The following is a 15,463-nucleotide window of genomic DNA, read 5'->3' on the forward strand; positions in this document are numbered from 1 at the left end:
TCTGGCACTGCAGGATCTGAGTCCCTGGCGGCGTAGTGTGTTACTGATGGTAGCCTTTGTTACGTTGGTCCCAGTTCTCTGCAGGTCATTCGCTAGGTCCCCCCATGTGGTCCTGGGATTTTTGCTCACCGTTCTTGTGATCATTTTGACCCCATGGGGTGAGATCTTGCGTGGAGCCCCAGATCGAGGGAGATTATCAGTGGTCTTGTATGTCTTCCATTTTCTAATTATTGCTCCCACAGTTGATTTGTTCACAAATGTGATTTCTCCTGCGCTCCGGGACCCAGGCCGGTGGTGAGTAGATGAAATCAAACTCCTGAAAAACAACCACCGGAATAAACAAGGTCGTGCAGCTCCACACCAAGGCTGGGGAAGCCCGAACAGAACTGTGAAGTAAAACAACAAGAAGCGCACCAACCTTGCGCATTACCTCAGTAACCAAAATGTATTTAGTAAAAGAATGATACTCACAAACAGCGAATAAAAACAGGCATGTAAGTCCTCCAAGGGACTTTAAAGGCAAGGGGCCAGTGCGAATCCCATCATGGGGGTAGCCACTCAGTACAGCTGACGCGTTTCGAAGGTCATGCCTTCTTCCTCAGAGCCACCCTATCCACGCCAGCATTGGCAGCTACAGCTATTGATCATCAGGTCCTGGCCGGAGATTCCCTGCCAGCACCCAATGATCGCCAAGGAACACTGGCAGGGGAGAGTTCTGTATGTAAACAATACAGATCTCTCCCCTGTCAGCACTAGCATGCTGCTTTGTATTGCTCAGCATACAGCTTACACAGTAAAACAGCACATAATGTGAAACACACACAGCACACAGTAAACCCTTTGATTACCCCACATGTTAACCCCTTCCTGCTCAGTGCCATTATAACAGTGTTAGTGCTTTTATATGCACTTACATAAAAAACACTTTAGCAAGTATTAAAGTGGCACATAATCAATATTCCGTACAAAAAAACAGTGAAGTATATAGAAGTGAACAAAAATATTCCACAAAAAATTGTATATATTTAATTAAAAGTGATTGTGTATAGTCCAAAAAAAAGTCCAAATAATATCAATAAGTCCTTGCAAAGAAGATCACCACAAAAAGAAATCTTGTGCAAGACAAGTGAATAAATATATATATATATATATACAGTGGGCAAAAAAGTATTTAGTCAGCCACCATTTGTGCAAGGTCTCCCACTTAAAAAGATGAGAAGTGCCTATAATTGGCATCATAGGTAGACCTCAACTATGAGAGACAAAATGAGAAAAAAAATCCAGCCAATCACATTGGCTGATTTGGAAAGAATTTATTTGCAAATTATGGTGGAAAATAAGTATTTGGTCACCTACAAACAAGCAAGATTTCTGGCTCTCAGAGACCTGTACCTTCTTCTTTAAGAGGCTCCTCTGTCCTGCACTCATTACCTGTATCAATGGCATCTGTTTGAACTTGTTATCAATATAAAAGACACCTGTCCACAACCTCAAACAGTCACACTCCAAACTCCACTATGGTGAAGACCAAAGAGCTGTCGAAGGACACCAGAAACAAAATTGTAGACCTGCACCAGGCTGGGAAGACTGAATCTGCAATAGGCAAGCAGCTTGGTGTGAACAAATCAACTGTGAAGTAAAACAACAAGAAGCGCACCAACCTTGCGCATTACCTCTGTAACCAAAATTTATTTAGTAAAAGAAACAGCGAATAAAAACAGGCATATAAGTCCTCCAAGGGACTTTAAAGGCAAGGGGCCAGTGCGAATCCCATCATGGGGGTAGCCACTCAGTACAGCTGACGTGTTTCGAAGGTCATGCCTTCTTCCTCAGAATCACACACACATATATGTGATTTTGCACAGCCCTGCCGCCCTGTAGTAGTATTTCTGCTATACGGCGGTCGGGAAGCTGTTAAGAAGGTTTAGTAGCAGTAAGGCATTTACCAGCGGGAAAAAAACCCCAGGGCCAGTGCATCCAGGAGACCACCCAACGCTGCCCAGGGAGTGCGCACAGGAAATAGATGCGGGGGACATTTAGAAACGTCCACCCGCATTGGCAGCGCTCCCGTCCGGGCGTTTATCGATATGGGCTGGACGGGAAGAGGTTAGGTAGCAGTAGTGTTTACCAGCAGGAGAAAAAAAAAACCTAGGGCCACTGTGTCCTGGAGCACCAGTGCTTTGGCAGAAAAACACTTGATGCGCCTAAACGCGCCTAAACTCTGGGTGCATTTAGCGCTAGAGCATTACTTTATTTCAATGGCCAGAATAAATGATCATTCTGGCCAATGAAAATAATTAATTCCCTAGTGTTGACTCTTGTAAACGCACCTACATGCTTGTACAAGTGTTATATACTTTCACAAGCACCAGGCGTTTTTCTTGCAAAAAAAGGACAGCTTGTAGGAGGGTTTTTCTTGAACGTCCTGTATGCATGAGGCCTGTAAGCTGAGCACTTTTTCAGCTTTGGGGATTAATACTCCTTTAATACAGATTTCCTGTGTTCATGTGAAAGTCATTATCACCACCCACACATTAGCATAAACCGTATTTTGTCCATCTCTCTGCACAGTTAGCTTCCATTTACCTCATAAAGAAAACAGCAGTGTAAGGGGATTCTGTCGGAGGCTGTGGGAAGTAATCCTATACAGTGTACCCTTCTACTACTGACTCACTTGTGGCTAGGGCATATTTTCCACATTATCATTAGCTTACTTCACGTCTAAACTCATCAATGAGGGTGTGGTACATACTTTGCACTTCACAGACTCGTCCCACACTTATACACGCTTGTCAAATGTCTCTTCATCTGTTGTGTTCAGCACAGGTATGTACTGTTTTCATCGTCAGCATGGGAATTAACAGTGCTCATTACCAGAGCTCGGCAGCCATGTACAGCCATGTACAGAGTCAGCAGCGAAAGGGAAAGGGGTGGGGATGGTGCTGGGCTGACTGCATGAATCACTGACTGCTGTGCATATTAACACGATTTACGTCTTTCTTCCAATAAGAACTTCCTGAAGATTAAATAAAAATAAAGCCTCTGGAGACACAAGAGAATAAAGCAGCCTGTGGAGAACTTGAAACTGACTGAGCAAGATGCTGCTGAAGGGCCTTCTCATTTTTCCTCCCATCCTTTGCCTCTTGGCATCATATGCTGCAGCAGGGTAGGAATCCTAATATTTTTTCTCACAATAGGAACTGTTACATAGATTGGAAATAGTTACTGTATTCTAAGTTGGTTGTTCTGGTAATGAAGAACAGTCCGATAGGTCATTTGCACAGCGACAGGGAATACTGGGGGGCTCTGTTACGATTTACACATTATTTCTTGTCTATGTGAAAGCGATAGCTCTTTTTATTACTTAATAACAGGGGAATTCACTATATAAAGTACATGTACGACGAGCCAGCAATATTTATTTTGTATCTTTAGTCGAAAAGGAATGTTTCTGCTCGGTAACTGCAAGAGGTTTTGGGAAGGTCTAAAATATCACTTAGCCCATTTTAGTGTTTTATAAGTTCCTATACCTTGTTTTACGATTGTACTTGAAGTGAATGTTGTACTGTATAATGTCATTTCTTCCAAATCTGGCAAAAGCTGCTTGCACAAGGATTTATCAGCTTTCTTAAGCGTTCTAGAAGTTTTGCTAGGCTTGCAAAACTAAAATAGTGAAGTCCATCTGTTTGGATGAAATGGAGACACAAATGCTGCAGATGTCTTACCATAATTTTGTATCAAGTGTGTCCAAAAATAATGTGTCAGCTATTTCTGAGTAACCCTTACATGGACAATGATTACATGCAAAGCAGGATTACATTAAAAATTCTCTTCTAAGGTTGACAGCGAAAACTATTTTGAGGAATTATTTGAAAAATCCACAGTACATTTTTACTTCTTTTTAACTCTAGACCGAGCTGCTGAATGACATTAGCATTGTATTGGTACAGAATGTGTTCCTTGCAGCTCTACTGAGCTATCTCAAGCTCCACCTCTTTAGAGAGATAGGTGATATTTTCACTGTGTCATGTGCTTGTAAAGGTGCCTGAGATGATAATGGAGGCCTCTTGCACAGTTCATGTTTGAGCACCGGTGGAAGTTAGGACAGGGTCTGCAATGGTGACAGAAGGGCATAAGTGCCAGGGTGCAGACACTGAAGACTGGAACTTGGGAGTGTTGTTATCAGTTGAACAGGGGTACAACTGGTGGTACACCATGGATACACCAAATTCAGTTAAATGGTAAAAATAGCAAATAAAAAAATGAATATAGCAAATATCAATACTCAAACTTTCCACTAGCCTGCTTGCATTTGGCGAGTGGAAATAACATGGGGCAAGTGTGTCCCAGGCACCACATTGGAGGGGGGGGGGAAGGGTGCCACCGAATGCTGTGTTGAGGGAGGGCACACTGCTGGTGCCGCTCCTAAGTGACTGGAGTGATCGCCTACACTTGCTGGTGGGAGAATTAGGCTTTCTCCTCCCTCCAGCCTGCAGGGGGTGATAGACAGCCAGTACTAAAGAGTGAAGGCAGAGTGTCCTTTCTCTTTCCCCTTGTTATGTGACTTATCACATGACTGAAGGAGGAAAAGAGGGAGAAGCTGCATTCACAAGAGGATCTGGGAGTGCAAGGGGGGTTACAACTGATGTAAGGGGGTACTGTGCTGGGGACACCTGATGCAAAGGGAGACTCTGCTGAGATATCTGATGTAAAGAGGAACTCTAATTTGGACACCTGATGTAAAGGGAGACTGTGATGGGGACATCTGATATAAAGAAGGACTCTAATGGGGACACCTGAGGTAAAGGGAAACTCTGATGGGGGCACCCAATGTAAAGAGGGACTCTGATGGAGAAACCTGAAGTAAAGGGAGACTCTGATGGGACACCTGATGTAAAGGGGGTCTCTGAGCTTTTTGTTAATATTGATAAAGTTATTTTTTATTTTTGTAACGTTATTCTGCATAAAACATTTAACTGTGTCATTTCATGAGATAATTTATGAGGGCATGCATAGGGGCAGAATTAGGGATGGGGCAGGGTAGGGGTTGGGTGGGGCAACTGGTGATGAGTAACTCCTAAGGCCAGCTAGTAGCTCAGGACTTGATATTTTGAGCCCTGGCATATACTATTGTGACACAAGTCATGTTGTAATTGAATGTTATTAAAAATGATCTTTCCTTTTCAATCTGCACTGCTGCAATTTTCTGTAAAATACATTGAAATATGGCTACCTACAAGAATTCTGTAGACAGATGATATACAGAACTCCTCCCAGAAATGTTATTTCCTGCTTGTGTTATTGGCTCACTGACTTTCCCAGAACTCTGCCCTAAGGTACAAGTCAGATTTTGAGCATCTGCTGCAACAAACATTTCATTTTTGATGAAATACTTCCAAAGGAAAACACATCTGAAGGGATGCAGACCTTGTCTATTTCCTCATTAGAGCCCTGTAGGTGCAGCATCTGATTGATAATTATAAAACCACTACCATTAGACTCACTCTGCACATGGACACAGACAAACAAACAGCTCTTGCTTCAGAATAAGAAAAAGTTAGAAATCTGCGTTAAAATCCTTGCACTGTGCATAAATCACCCAGAGGGAAATGGCATTTTCTCAACCAAAGTGGAGTTACTCTTTAAGCTGATTTGTGTAACAAGACAGATCCAGTAACAGCTGAACAAAAGGCACCATATTGTGGGCAGGGTCAGAGTTCGAAAGCAAAAATGGTTGGCAGCATGCAGGCAGCGAGGTCCTAAGTTGATAGGCTGAATCTTGGTTAGAAGTCCAGGCCAAGGTCAATAATGGAGATGAGCAGCAATCACAGATAGACGGGGTAATCCAAAGCATGTCAGGTGGAAGCAGGGTCAATAATAAGGTTTCAGGATCCATGGGGGTAAAGACTGAAAGACCATTCAGCAATGATCCTAAATAACCTGCTTGGCAACAATATCTGCTTGTGCATACGTAGTGATGTGTGCATGATGGTGTACAGGCTCACACATGCATTAATCTGACAGCTGAGATGATGTTCTAGGCACTGTAGTTCTACCAATACATCTCCTAGCTTTCTGAATGTGTACTTCATATTATGTCAGATTCTGCAAGGCATAAACAGTCCAATTCCTCTCCTATCAATTCTTGTGAAACAATGAGATCCTCCTGATGAACATAGTAACAGTAAACATTACTTTAATACACTAGCACAAGAACAAGTCTGAATAACTCCAAATAACATTTGAAAGATTCAAAACACGCCTATAAACACTTTGCTGCTGTAGTGCCTGTGCCAACAACAGTGCACACATATTACAGCGGTGACAGATGTACTCTCTGTTTTATTTCAGGATGACAGCCTTAAGCTGCTCTACACAACTTGCAATGACAGCATCTTTGACAATGCAGGCTAAGTGTATCTGTGCCAATTCTTCTGTTCTATGTGGCAGTAGGCTGACACAAAAGAAATCTGACTGCCTGTAGCTTGGCTTCACCCATCCACCATAGCTCAACAACCTATAATCAGCTACTTTTACAGTCCACCATACATGAAATCCTTCAGGGCCCCCCTTGTACCAATCCCCCATCTCCAGCAACTTACCAATCCTAAATAGGCAGATCTTAACATTTTTCTCATTCAGCACAACACATGATGTCACCCAGTTAAGCAAAAGGGTGTTTCACAAGCCTAGTAAGACCATTATGGTGATTATGTAAGGGTGAAACCTGACCATTCCTCTATATGACACTGGTTAGGCAGCATTTGAAGTGTAATACACATGTAAAAGTGGAACTGCTACAGGGCAGCAGGGGTGCACAAAATCGCGTATATATACGTGATTTTGTGTTTCCGGGTAGGGGCATGTGCAGCTTATAAGAAATCCCTACCCACGCCGCCACTCGCAGCCACGGCTGTCAATCACCAGGTCCCGATCCCGGTTTGTTTACTAACAGTCCTCCTCCCTGTTGGCTCGGGCACACCACTTTGGATGGCTATGCACAGCACAGCCATCCAGAGCAATGTACATACAGTGAAGCACCAACACACCGCCTCCCAGTAAAACACTCACAGCACACAGTTAACCCTTTGATCGCCCCTCATGTTAACCCCTTCCTGCACAGTGCCATTAGTACAGTGTCAGTGCTTTATTTTAGCACTGATCACTGTATTGGTGTCACTGGGGATGTCAGTGACACCAAGTCAGTTCCCCCCAGTGTCAGAATGCCCGCCCCAGTCCCAAAGTCCCACTATAAGTCGCTGATCACCGCCATAACTAGTAAAAAAAGAAAAATTCCAGTATATATGCCGAAATTTGTAAACGCTATAACTTTCACGTAAACCAATTAATTTGCATGTATTGGTATTTCTTTTTTAGCAAAGACATGTAGCAGAATACATTTTGACCTACATTTATGATGAAATTTGATTTTTTTTTTTTTTTTTCTAGACATGTTTAATAGCAAAAAGTCAAAAATATTGTTTTTTTCTCAAACTTCTCAGTCTTTTTTTTTTACAGCGCAAAAAATAAAAAATCCACAGGCGATCAAATACCACCAAAAGAAAGCTCAATTCCTGGGGAAAAAGGCTGTAAATTTTGTTTGGGTGCAGTGTTGTATGACCGCTCAATTGTCAGTTAAAGTACTGCAGCACCATAACGCAAAAAATAGCCTTGTCAGGGAGGGGAGTAAATCCTCTGGAGGGCAAGTGGTTAACAGACTTTTTTGTTTGTTTACACAGACTCCTCTTTAGTGAAGAAAAATTATGAAATGGGAGTAATTTACTAAAACTGGAGCAGACAGATTCTGGAGCAACTGTGCATAGTAACCAATTAGCTTCCAATGTTAGTTTGTTCAGTTAAAGCTGAATTCTGTTGGTTATGTGTTAGAGAAGACACTGGTAGCTTGTGATGAGGCAGAACTTGGTTACTTGTGTGGCTTAAGTTGCAAACATACAGAACACATTTCAGCAATCTGTAACAGCAGACATCTTGGTTTTGAAGAGAGAGAGAAGAGAGAGAGAACCAACAAGTTTTACACATATGCACAACTGGTAACCTTAGTGTACAGTGCCATCTACTGGTCAAGTGATATTAACATACAATACTGTATATAGTACATGCTGTTGCATACCCAACAAATTCCACGTATTGATTTTATTGCATAGTTACATTTATCCAGCATGTACCAAGGTAAGTATTCATATGCCATACCTGTGGGACTAATGCCAAGCAAGCCAAAGCATGTATAACTAGCACAACATAGATCTTCAAAACAGTGTGCAAACATTTAATAAAATGATCTTATCAAAGCATAAAAGTGCAAGTTCCAGGGCCATGTAGTACCCCATCATCAGGAATGTGCTGTGCAAGTGCCCCACATAGTTACTATGCAGAAGGACAGGCACTCGATGTGGGATCCAAAAGACAGAGGTGTTCATTGTAGCAACAGTGACTGCATATTTACAGAAGCTGATCAGTTGCCATGCACAGTTGGCTGCTCCAGTCTTAGTACATCCCATTCACATAGGAGAAATAATACAGGGGTGGGTTCTAAAACTAGTGATCACTTTGGCTGGGTATCAGTGATTATATCCCTGGGAGCTGGTCTTATTGGGTCTTGATTGCTACTCTAAGACCAGGCGCTGACGCTGACAGCTCTCCATGCTGGGTGCATGTAATTGAGTGTGCTCGTAGAGCAAACACATTTGCAGCACCACAGCAGAAAGCCCACTTCTGTGAAGCCCCATATATAAGTTGTGCAGTAATCAATGGTGCTGTCACTTGACGCTGTCTCTGACAAACCCAGTCAGCATACCACTGTGAAAGCCCAAACTAGGATGTTGACATCTATGGTCACAATTAGAGATGAGCGAATCGAACATGACGAAGTGGAATTCGTTCCGAAGCTTTGGAAAAATTCTATTCGCGACGAATCTGAAGATTAACAAACTTCGGATGCACGAATCGAATTTTCCCAAAAATGGTGGCGACATGTGTGGCGACGGAGAAAATGGACAGAGAAGATGGGGCGGGGATCTCTGGGAAGGCGCGCAGACAAGGCGCGCTGACCCATAATGCATTCATGACATGTGATCGCATTAGCCAATCAGCAGCCAGCCAGCACTGTGTAATGGTGGAGCTATAAATCGCGGCCATCTTAGAATTCTCCATTAGCCTCCGGTCATTCAAGAGAGACAGACCTGTGTGTATTAAGGGACAGAGTTAGGGCCACAGAGACTTTAGGGCCACATAATTGTTACTCAGGGACACAGAATCGTTACTCAGGGACACAGAATCGTTACTCAGGGACACAGAATCGTTACTTAGGGCCACAGCTATCAAAGAATCGAAAATTTAAAGTGACATACACCCTTTTTTTTTTTGGTGGCTGTCGTGCACAGTTGGTGCTGCAGTTTGCCGATTGTGCAAAATAAACTGACTTTCTGCTTCACAACCACTATTGTACGTTCAAAGAGTTAAATCCATTTACACGCCGGCTGGCGGTAATATTTTTTGGGTGATTAGTGCATTCCAGTGACACAAACGTACAGTTTCCAGTCAACGGCAAGCTGCAATTGACCGATTGTGTACAATAAACTGACTTTCTGCTTCACAACCACTATTGTATGTTCAAAGAGTTAGATCCATTTACACGCCGGGTGGCGGTAATATTTTTTGGGTGATTAGTGCATTCCAGTGACATAAACGTACAGTTTCCAGCCAACGGCAAGCTGCAATTGACCGATTGTGCTAAATAAACTGACTTTCTGCTTCACAACCACTATTGTACGTTCAAAGAGTTAAATCCATATACACGCCGGGTGGCGGTAATATTTTTTGGGTGATTAGTGCATTCCAGTGACATAAACGTACAGTTTACAGCCAACGGCAAGCTGCAATTGACCGATTGTGTACAATAAACTGACTTTCTGCTTCACAAGCACTATTGTACGTTCAAAGAGTTAAATCCATTTACACGCCGGCTGGCGGTAATATTTTTTGGGTGATTAGTGCATTCCAGTGACCTAAACGTACAGTTTACAGCCAACGGCAAGCTGCAATTGACCGATTGTGTACAATAAACTGACTTTCTGCTTCACAACCACTATTGTACGTTCAAAGAGTTAAATCCATATACAAGCCGGGTGGCGGTAATATTTTTTGGGTGATTAGTGCATTCCAGTGACATAAACGTACAGTTTACAGCCAACGGCAAGCTGCAATTGACCGATTGTGCTAAATAAACTGACTTTCTGCTTCACAACCACTATTGTACGTTCAAAGAGTTAAATCCGGTTTTATTTTTGGGGTGCTTATTGAATTAAAGAGTATGTCAGACAACACGCAGAGGAAAGGCAGAGGAGGCAATGTTTCAGGAGCGAGCAGACGTGGCAGCAGAGGAAGGGGTCGAGGCAGCACTAGTCGCACCCAGAGGCCAGTGCTCCCGGTGTCATCCAGCGGTCGTGTCTCCACCGACAACCCTGCCGTCATCGATTGGTTGACTCGGTCGTCTTCCTCTTCCCAGGTCTGCTCACGCTGCTGCCAGGTCCATACTGATTCATGGCCCCCTGTACCGGCTCCTCATGAACGTGGTTCAGCGGGTTTGCATCACTTAACGGCAAATCGTTGACAAACGCTGGGACGTTCAGTGTTGTACGCATTAAGCCAGACACCAAAGGGCAGCACAGACCTGTTATTACTCGCTCAAGCATGGCTGAACAAAACCAGTCTCTACCACAAATTGGACCTAGACCTGCCCAGGGTCTCGTAAGTAGATTGCACGGAGGAGTAGAGTTTGTTATTGGAATTAACTGTGAGGGACTTTTAAACCTAGGCCTGTGTATGGCCTTCAATTGAAGCTGCTTCTGCTCCGCCACTCTGCCATTGGACTCTTGATAGTCGTCTCCCCACGCTGCTGCTGGGGGGACTTTTTAACATAGGCCTCTGTATGGCCTTCAATTTTAGCTGCTTACGCTCCGCCACTCTGCCATGGGCCCCTGTACCGCCTCCTCATGCTGCTGCCAGGCCCGTAATCTGCCATGGGCCCCCGTACCGACTCCTCATGCTGCTGCCAGGCCCGTAATCTGTCCTGGGCCCCTGTACCGCCTCCTCATGCTGCTGCCAGGTCCAGAGTGTGTCATGGGTCCCTGTACGACCTCCCATTGCTGCTGTCTCCATCGCCACACTCTGCCATGTGCCACTTTCAGGTCTCCTCACACTGCTGGTGGGTTCCATTTTGTCATAGGGTGCTGTATGGCATCCCATTGCTGCTGCCTCCACCGCCACACTGTGGCTCCACACTGTGGTTTTGGCCCCGTGACTACCCAAATGAGTGAAGTGTGCGGTGATTCTAAGATCGACGGCACTCATCTGCATGTCATACTGACTGACAGTATTATTTCTCTTCCCCAGCAGACTCCAAGGGCATTTAAATTAAAGGTACAGTGTTCTGCACTAATATAAAGGCTCTTTGAAGCCTAGAAACACCCTTTTTATAAGTTAAATTCGCAGCGAAAATATTCGGCTCGAAGCGAATTTATTCGGCGAATTCGGCGAATCAGCCGAACCGAATTTTTGAATAATTCACTCATCTCTAGTCACAATGAAGGGTCTGGTAGTGGAACACCATCAGCTTCTAACTGGTGATAACCTGACATAAATGTTTTCTACCCAATGCTTTGATTTAAAAATGTTTCTCCTTTTTCCACATGTTCAATGAGAAGAAAGAAACTAGACTTCAACATAATGTCTGTGGAATTTGTGTCTCACAGTTAGCCACTTGCCAACTGGGCACTTTTACCCCCTTTGTGCCCAGGCCAATTTTCCGCTTTCAGCACTGTCGCACTTTGAATGACAATTGCAGTCATGCAACACTGTACCCATACAACATTTTTATAATTTTTTTTCACACAAATAGAACTTTCTTTTGGTGGTATTTAATCACAGCTGGGTTTTTATTTTTTGCACTATAAGCAAAAAAAGAGAAAACAATTTGAAAAAAAAAAAAGTGTTTCTTTGTTTCTATTATAATATTTTGCAAACAGCTAATTTTTCTCCTTCACTGATGTGCACTGATGAGGCTGCACTGATGGATACTGATAGGCAGCACTGATGGGCACTGATGAGGTGGCATGGATAGGCAGCACTGATGAGGTGGCACTGATGACGCGGCACTGGTGGGCATTGATGAGGCGGTGGGCAACACTGACTGATGGCACAGACTGACAGCACTGACTGATGGCACTCACTGACTGGCGGCACTGATGGGCACTGATGGGTGACACTGATGGGCAGCACTGCTGGCACTGATGGGTGCAACCTCTGGGCAGCACTGATGGGTGGCACTGCTGGGCACTGATGGGTGGCACTGCTGGGCACTGGTGGGAGGCACTGCTAGGCACTGGTGGGTGGCACTGCTGGGCAGCACTACAGCTCACTGATCATCAGTGCCCTGATGATCAGTGCCGATCTGCTCTGTGACAGCTGCCGGTTATCGGCAGTACTTTCCTCAAACTGTGACAGCATGAGGAAAGTGCTGCCGATAACCGGCAACTGTATTTACTCCGTGATCTGCTGTGTCATTTACACGTGGTAAAAGGCCACTGTGATTAGCCTTTTACCTGATGACGTGATCAGCTGTGATGAGGCCGCTGTGATTGGCCTATTACCTCATCACGTCATCATCTATGATGGGGAGATCACATAGATCGCTTGGTGCATGCCACTGAGGGCGCGCGGGAGGGCGTGTTCTGGGAGGACATGATATGACACCCTCCCAGTACTGGGTACCAGCGCTGTAGCCGTCATTCGGCTATTGCGCAGTTACCAAGTGGTTAAAGTAATTCTTTAGATATACCAAACATGTTATACCTTCCTGCTTTGTGCAATGGTTTTCACAGAGTGGCCATGATCCTGCTCATCTTTTTGGGTCTCCCACCGGTGGTTCTGGCTCTTCCCCCCTGCCGTGTGCCCCCAGTAGCAAGCCTGTTGCTATGGGGGCACTCGAGCCGACTCGCTGCCGAGCTGCACTCCTGTGAATGGACATTGTCCAGTAACACATGGAGCTTGGCCCTTTCCCCCATCCCTGCTCTCTCCTCATTGGCTCATTTGCTGTGATTGACAGTAACCGGAGTCAATGGCTCCCTCTGCTGTGTGGAGAGAGAGACTCTGGAGAGCTGCTGCTCTCATGCACATCACTGTATCAGAATTGGGCTCAGGTAAGTATAAGGGGGGGCTAGTTGCACACAGAAGGTTTTTTACCATAAAGCATGGAATGCATTAAGCGAAAAAACCTTCTGTGGTTAGAATGTGACCAGCTGTGATTTGACACAGCACAGTGGCTAAATGGTTAGCACTTCTGCCTGGCAGTACTAGGGTCATTGGTTCAAATCCCAACCACAGCACCACCTGCCTGGAGTTTGTATGTTCTCCTTGTGCCTGCATGTGTTTACTCTGTTTTTTTTCCCACACTCCAAAAGACATGCTGGTAGGTGAATTGGATCCTGTCCCAATTGGCCCTAGTATGTGTATGAATGTAAGTTAGGGACCTTAGATTGTACGCCCCTTGAGGTTTAGGGACTGATGTGAATGTACAATATATGTAAAGCTCTGCATAAATTGATGGCACTATATAAATACATGTAATAATAGAATCACTTTAACCACCTGCTGACCAAGATATAGCCAAAGGATGGCTACAGCACAGCTCACCAGTTCTGTGGGGACGTCCTCCCACAGCATACATAAGGTGTGCTCTGTGATCACAGTGTCCTTTGGACAATCACAGTGGCCCTTTACCATTTGATTTATTTACTACAGGTACTTATATAGCGCTGTCAATTTACACAATACTTTACACACATATATATATATATAGATAGTATGTTCACATCATTCCCTAAACCTCAAGGGGCATACAATCTAAGGTTCCTAACTCACATTCATGCACACTAGGGCCAGTTTAGAAAGGGTCCAATTCACCTACTAGCATGTCTTTGGAGTGTGGGATGAAACCAGAGTACCCAGAGGAAATCCATGTAGACAAAGGGAGAACATGCAAACTCCAGGCAGGTGGTGCCATGGTTGGTATTTGAACCAATGACCCTAGTACTGCTAGGCAGAAGTGCTAACCATTTAGCCACTGTGCTGTATCAAATCATGTAAACAGACTCGGCTGACACTGTGTCTTTGTGAGGAAAGGAGAGCCAATTACCGGCCAATCTGAAATTACGTTTGCATTGATAAATACAGCACTAATCAGTGCCCTGATTAACAGTTCAGCCCCATCAGTGCCAATCAGTGAAGATTATCAGTGCCCATCAGTACCGCCTCATCCGTGCAGCCTCATCAGTGCCTTCTCATCAGTGCCCATCAGTGCTGCCCCATCAGTGCAGACACATTAGTGCAGCCTCAGTGTAGCCTCATCAGTGCTCATCAGTTCACATCAGTGCTACTTCATCAGTGCACATCAGTAAAGAAGAAAAATGACTTATTTGCAAAATTTGGACACAGAAACTAACAAAATATTTTTTTTTTTTACAAAATGTTTTTTTTTTAAATTTGTTTAGCTAAAAATAAAAAGCACAGTGTTGATTAAATACCACGAAAAGAAAGCTCTATCTGTGTTAAAAAAGATAAACATTTCATATGGGTACAGTGTTGCATGACTGTGCAATTGTCATTTAAAGTGTGACAGCACTGAAAGATGAAAATTTGCCTGGGCAAGAAGGGGGAGGAAGTCACCATTACTGAAGTGGTTACATAAACAGCAAAAAAAAAAAAAGGAAAAAAAGGCTAACCCATTTTATTAGAAGCACCACACCCAGTTATAATGGAATTAAATAAACTAAATTGTATCTTGCATGCTTCTGCTGCAATTTATATTTATCAGTTTTAAAAAACAAACAAAAAGTTAAATGTACTTAGTAAAAAGTTAAAGTGTAGCTAAACTCCTGACTATTTTGATTCTTATTCTGCTAGCATTAGTAAATAGATAGGAAAGTTGTTTTAAACTTTTATTTCCACATTTCTTCATTTGCTTCCTGGTTTCTGGCCTAGGCTAGAATTGTGTCATATATTTCAGGAGTCTACATGGGTATTTTTTTTTCTTTTCTCTGGAGGATGGGAGGAGGGCTTTTCTCCGCTAAGCACACCCTCCTGCCTGCATGCCTAAGCTAAGGTCTTATGGATTCCATGAAGTAAATGCTGCATGATTCATCTGCCCATATGAAAGATGGCTATGTCTAGAAATGCTAGGGCAGTGGTTCTCAACCTTCCTAATGCCCTTTAATACAGTTCCTCATGTTGTGGTGACCCCCAACCATAAAATAATTTTTGTTGCTACTTCATAACTGTAATTTTGCAGTGAGAGGAGTAGTGCCACATCATTGGTGTCAGTGAGAGGAGTAGTGCCACATCCCAGATGTCAGTGGGAGGAATAGTGTCCCATCATTGGTATCAGTGG

General features: G+C 43.8%; 1 protein-coding gene across 1 annotated transcript in view; it reads left to right on the forward strand.

The window, feature by feature from the left end:
- The first annotated feature begins 2,600 nt into the window (after positions 1 to 2,600).
- The window catches only part of LOC149459306 (CD109 antigen-like), a 188,596-nt gene continuing 175,733 nt past the window's right edge, over positions 2,601 to 15,463 (forward strand). The window contains exons 1-2 of the mRNA XM_089681386.1: positions 2,601 to 2,826; positions 3,011 to 3,166. Coding sequence (XP_089537512.1) covers positions 3,099 to 3,166 — 68 coding nt within the window. The 5' untranslated portion in view covers positions 2,601 to 2,826; positions 3,011 to 3,098. The remainder of the gene's footprint in view (positions 2,827 to 3,010; positions 3,167 to 15,463) is intronic.

The sequence above is a fragment of the Staurois parvus genome, unplaced genomic scaffold (genome assembly GCF_062004578.1).
Source record: "Staurois parvus isolate SC_StPar_1 unplaced genomic scaffold, SC_StPar_1.0 ptg000264l, whole genome shotgun sequence".
Taxonomy (NCBI): Eukaryota; Metazoa; Chordata; class Amphibia; order Anura; family Ranidae; genus Staurois; species Staurois parvus.